Source organism: Glycine soja, chromosome 4, assembly GCF_004193775.1.
Source record: "Glycine soja cultivar W05 chromosome 4, ASM419377v2, whole genome shotgun sequence".
Classification (NCBI taxonomy): domain Eukaryota; kingdom Viridiplantae; phylum Streptophyta; class Magnoliopsida; order Fabales; family Fabaceae; genus Glycine; species Glycine soja.
The window spans coordinates 51528596-51533320 of record NC_041005.1 but is presented as its reverse complement, the minus strand read 5'-3'; the positions used below and the strand labels follow the sequence as shown (position 1 = coordinate 51533320).

The 4725-nt window shown below is 36.5% G+C and overlaps 1 protein-coding gene across 2 annotated transcripts; it reads left to right on the top strand.

Annotated features, from left to right (window-relative positions):
* Window positions 1-289: 289 nt before the first annotated feature.
* On the top strand, window positions 290-3879 carry LOC114410448 (fluoride export protein 2-like). 2 transcript variants are annotated; one of them, XM_028374393.1, is made up of 7 exons: window positions 290-820; window positions 949-1026; window positions 1292-1390; window positions 1986-2178; window positions 2361-2779; window positions 3241-3475; window positions 3561-3879. In XM_028374393.1, exons 1-6 carry the CDS (start codon window positions 479-481, stop codon window positions 3466-3468), a joined length of 1359 nt encoding a protein of 452 aa, XP_028230194.1. In that variant the 5' UTR covers window positions 290-478; the 3' UTR covers window positions 3469-3475; window positions 3561-3879. The 2 variants fall into 2 exon arrangements, with proteins under 2 accessions (XP_028230194.1, XP_028230193.1); XM_028374392.1 differs by having other exon boundaries at window positions 298-820; window positions 3241-3879.
* Window positions 3880-4725: the final 846 nt, after the last annotated feature.

The window sequence follows — 4725 nt, the reverse complement described above, 5'->3', positions numbered from 1 at the left end:
GTTAAAGTACAGTTTTGGTGACGTCATTGATTATTTATTGCCCATAACTTATATTATCTCTTTTTCTTGGGACAGTTTCCTTACGTTCATCCTTGAAATCCATCAGTCATCGCTTGCGTGGGAAAACTGTCTTCTTATTCATGTGCATCATCCTGTATTAAATTGACATAATGTGCTCGTTTCATTGTCTTGATGTGGGGGTGAAAATTGTTTATTTTTCATGTGCTATTTGATGTATGGGGATGCGAAGTGCAATAGTACTAATTATTATTAAAAAAATCCTAAACATAATAAAATGGGCAAGTAGAAAATTGTTAATCAAACTTGTCAAGTACCTAGAAATTAGAATCCAGTCATATATTTGGTACCACACATATATAGGGTCAGCATTGGTGGCAGGTGCATGAGTCAACCTGGTATTTTATTTGTTTTGGTTTTAAGATGGTGAAACGAGTGTTGTGGTTGTGTTAGTGTTCAGATGGAGAGAATAAGCAGTGGGGGTTCTTCCATCAGAAGGCGTTCATTGAGCATATCAAGTCACATAAGCCATCATACAGACAATGATGATGCTGAGTGTGAGAGTGTTTCAGAGGCTGGAGACATCGGAGATCGTGTTACTATTCGAAGCAAGAGGATCAGTGAGAGCAGCAGCAGCTTCCGCTTGTCTTTTGACAACAGGTCAGAAAATGAAGCTGTTGTTTCCATTCCAGAGGAACACAGATTGCATCCCAACTCTGTTAGGCCTTTGCCTCCTGCTGCACGCACATCTACCTCCCCTCTTTCAACTGATGCAATAGTTGGTTCTCAAGACACAAAACATGTGAGCTCTCTTCAACATCTGATTTTCATGTTGTCTGAGATTTTTGGTTTCTAATCAACCATATGGTCTGTGGATAGATCCAAATATTTACTTATCATGCTGTGTTCCATGTTGTTATTTGTTTTCAGGATCCTCATAAATGTTTACCAGTGTTGCTGGACTATGCTTCATTTATGGTTCCTTTAGCAGTTTTTGGAATTCTTGGGGTAATATATGTTGACTTTTTGCCTTGAATTCCATTACCACACAGTATTCTTCTGGTGCAGTGTCGATGTTTCCCTGTTGGTGCAGATTGGATTACTGATATTTTGCTTTTCTTTTATTATTCATAGTTGTTTTTCTGATTCAGAGATTGTGGCAAATTTCAGCTGTGATTAGCACAATGATATATTTTATATCATCAAATTTTATGTTGAGACATGCACTTATCCTCAAGAATCTAATACATAAATTGTCAAATGAACTATGCAGGTCTTTTCAAGATACTTACTGCAAAAGTTATTTGGCCCTGGGGTTGCTCATGTGACAAGCGACCAATCTATTCTTTATGTTGATCTTCCTTCTAATATGGTCTGTCCCCTTTTCCATCTTCATTATTTCCGTGTCTTGGTTACATAGTACATACAGATTAGGGTGCGTTCACAAAGACTAACACCACAGAATTGTTTGGCTAGGAACATAACTTTCAGACATTATGGTAGAAACTTGCTTAAAAGAACAATGCATGTTAAATTCTTCATATCTATTGCTTCTCTAACAATAATTCCTTTAAAGCTGGGGTTTGTCAAAATAGGAATGGTATGACTTTTGAGCTTGAAGTACTTATTTCTTTTCTCATGACAGAAGATTAGCTGCTTTTGTATTGTGCACTTCGTAAATCCTTATTCTATAGTGTACACAATTGAATATTTCTTTTCAAATCTTGCTATAATATAGTCATTCTGTCTGACTTTTTAAACTTGGTGTCAAGTGACACTTGAGTCCTTTATGTGTAGAACAGAAAACATTTGCAAATTAGATTTGAATCTTTCTTTAATACAGTAAATCTGACAGAAGTCTCAAATTACTGTTACAAGAAAGTGAAACTTAAGTCCATTTTGAAGGTCATTCATAAGGAAGACGAGTTAAAATAACACTAATGCAAATATTTTACATTCCGTTTCAGATTGGTTCATTTCTTATGGGATGGTTTGGTGTGGTATTCAAAGGAGACATAATTAATGTCTCAGAGCATCTAGCAGTAGCAATAACAACAGGTTACTTGGGAAGCCTCACAACCTTCAGCGGTTGGAATCAAAAAATGCTAGAACTCAGTGTTTCCGGGCATTGGCTCTTCGCTGCACTTGGCTTTCTAGTAGGTAAATACGAGGATTAGAGGATTTAATAAGGGCGTCTTCTAGTTTTAAGCTCATTGTTTCATGCAAAGAATTTTTTTTTTTGTTTTGTTCATATTTATCCCAAGAAGATGAGTTGATGCTTTTATTTCCTCAGAAAGGCTCAATTGATAAGATGAATTCATTTTACAATTACAATTTTTCAGGTATATTTCTCGTTGGCTATTCCATCATATTTGGGATAGAAACTGCCAAGGGTTTCAGGTGGCTTCTCCACAGGCTGAATATTAGTTCAGGCAAAGAAGGCTCTAAGATCAACTGCAACGTATACAGCTACCGCTGTCAGTTGATAGTTATGGCGATATCCGTGGTTGCATTGGGCATATTATGGGGTGTCAGTGGTGTATTAGTTAAGGCTGAGTTCAAGAATGGTGGCAATGCTGCTCAGTTATGGTTTGCTTGCATGGTTGGACCTATAGGTGTGTGGATTAGATGGTTCTTAGCCCGGCTCAACGGACGCGGATTGGGAAAGGCAGGGCTGGTTAAATGGATTCCGTTTGGAACTTTAATTGCCAATGTATCAGCTGCTTGTATTATGGCTGCACTTTCCAGTGTGAAGAATGCAGTAAGTTTCTTTGCCATCATTCTTGTTCGAGTCCCCCCATGCCTAACTGCATTGTCCAATCTCTAAGCTTGAAGTCATATTGGATCCAAATTATATTTGACAGTGATATTTACCTCTGTTGGGAAATTGGCCTTCCTGTTCAACTTCTTTGGAGAATATCATCTTGATTAATTCTTGCCCTTATTTCTGTTATATGCTACATATTACATGTAGTAAGATGTTTGTACAGGCGTTATCCAATGCCTTGTATGAAAGTCTATTGGGGGTTTATGATGATAAATTCTACAAGTATCTTTTTCTTTTCATAATTGCATTGATTGGAACTCCTTTGCTCTAAATGGTTTTGTTCCTCATGTTTCAATTTTTGATGATCTGGACTTATATCCTAGTACAAAAATCAAGAAAATCTGCATCAAGATTTTTAAGGCCATAAATCACAACCAATTACTTGCTTGATGCAGGTGAACACCAGGGATTGTGATACTGTTGTAGCAGGAATACAATTTGGTCTAATGGGGTGTTTGAGTACGGTCTCTACATTCGCTGCAGAGTTTAATGCGATGAGAGAAAGCAGTCGTCCTATGAGAGCTTATGCATATGCTGCCATTACAGTTCTTGTGTCATTCGCTTTAGGAATCTTGATATACTGTATTCCCGTTTGGACAAAGGGGTTTGACATTGACACATAGCAATTGAGTAAGGCAATCATGTTTTGGTTGAAACATTGCAGCTTCACGACAACCTCCCTCCTGATTTTAAAGATAACGAATTGTTTTTGCAGAGAATGAGTTGGCAGTTCAGAGAAGCACGGTAATGTATCTACTACTTCTAATAGTGAGATCTGTCAATATTAGGATTGAGTGTAAAGAGAGGTTTTGAGCTGAAACACCACTTCTTATTAATATAGATACCATGTGTTGATGTAGAAACATGAACAAAGGAAGTTTGAGAACTTTTAAATCCTGAAAGAAATTCATATTTAACTTAATTTTTCACAAAAGTTATGGTATTGATAGGAGTGAATACAGCTTAATGGAAAGTGCTTAGGAACTTCTTAAAAATGTTACTAGTATATACACTTTCCTTATTTCTTTCGATTAGTCGTTTCTACCATTCAAAAATCCATTCCAACTGACAGAAAGTTGGTTGTACTTGTGTATTTGTCATTGTGTTGTGCCTTTATGAGTCCAAAATCACATGGTTCCTTGAACTTTCACCAAAGCCTCAACACAGAAGCACGTTAGAAACTGAGTGTGCGGTTATTATTTTGAGTGATCTTTTAGTTTGGCATCAAAAGAAGTCAACAGAAAAAACAAAACAAAAATGTGAAAAGTAAAGCAAGCAGGTTGTAACTAGCAAAGCCTTGGGAGACAGAAAAAATTGTAGCCATCTACAATCCTTTCTGAGACCCGACTGTTAATTACTTTGTATGATGATAAGCCACACCGCCAATAGTTACATTGTTTACTATTCAACTTTGCTACATCATTAGCAAAGTTGCGGCAAGTGCCAACCATTCGGAGTTGGAGTTAGGCTTCGATTATTTAATGTCCCATTAATGTAATAGTGTTGACCAATTAAAAAAGGAGTGTTTTGTTCCTTTAGCTACATAATAATAGGTTAGGTGAAATGCTTTCTATACGCAATTAGGATGAGAAAAATAAATACTCATTATCTGTTTATTAAGGTAGCGACGTCAACGTGTGTATGAAGATAAATATCGGAGTACATTAATGAGGAAGCGACGAGTGTATGAAGATACCTTATCTGCGGTACTCACTACCATATTTATTTATTTTTATATCATTTTATACGTAAAGAAAATCAAATTAAGCTATAGACTAGTATAGTGTGACCTACCATTAATACAATATGTCTGCAGTACTGCTTAATTAATTTACCGAGGGATCTTATTGAGCTTATAGTAAGCATAATCCTTGTATTTC

What these genes read in the sequence shown, in the direction of transcription:
- LOC114410448 (XM_028374393.1), top strand. Translation starts at nt 479, where the DNA reads ATGGAGAGAATAAGCAGTGGGGGTTCTTCCATCAGAAGGCGTTCATTG. An exon ending in CAGTTTTTGGAATTCTTGGG is followed by an intron (nt 1,027 to 1,291) that starts GTAATATATGTT and finishes TGAACTATGCAG; the next exon opens with GTCTTTTCAAGATACTTACT. An exon ending in TGCACTTGGCTTTCTAGTAG is followed by an intron (nt 2,179 to 2,360) that starts GTAAATACGAGG and finishes ACAATTTTTCAG; the next exon opens with GTATATTTCTCGTTGGCTAT.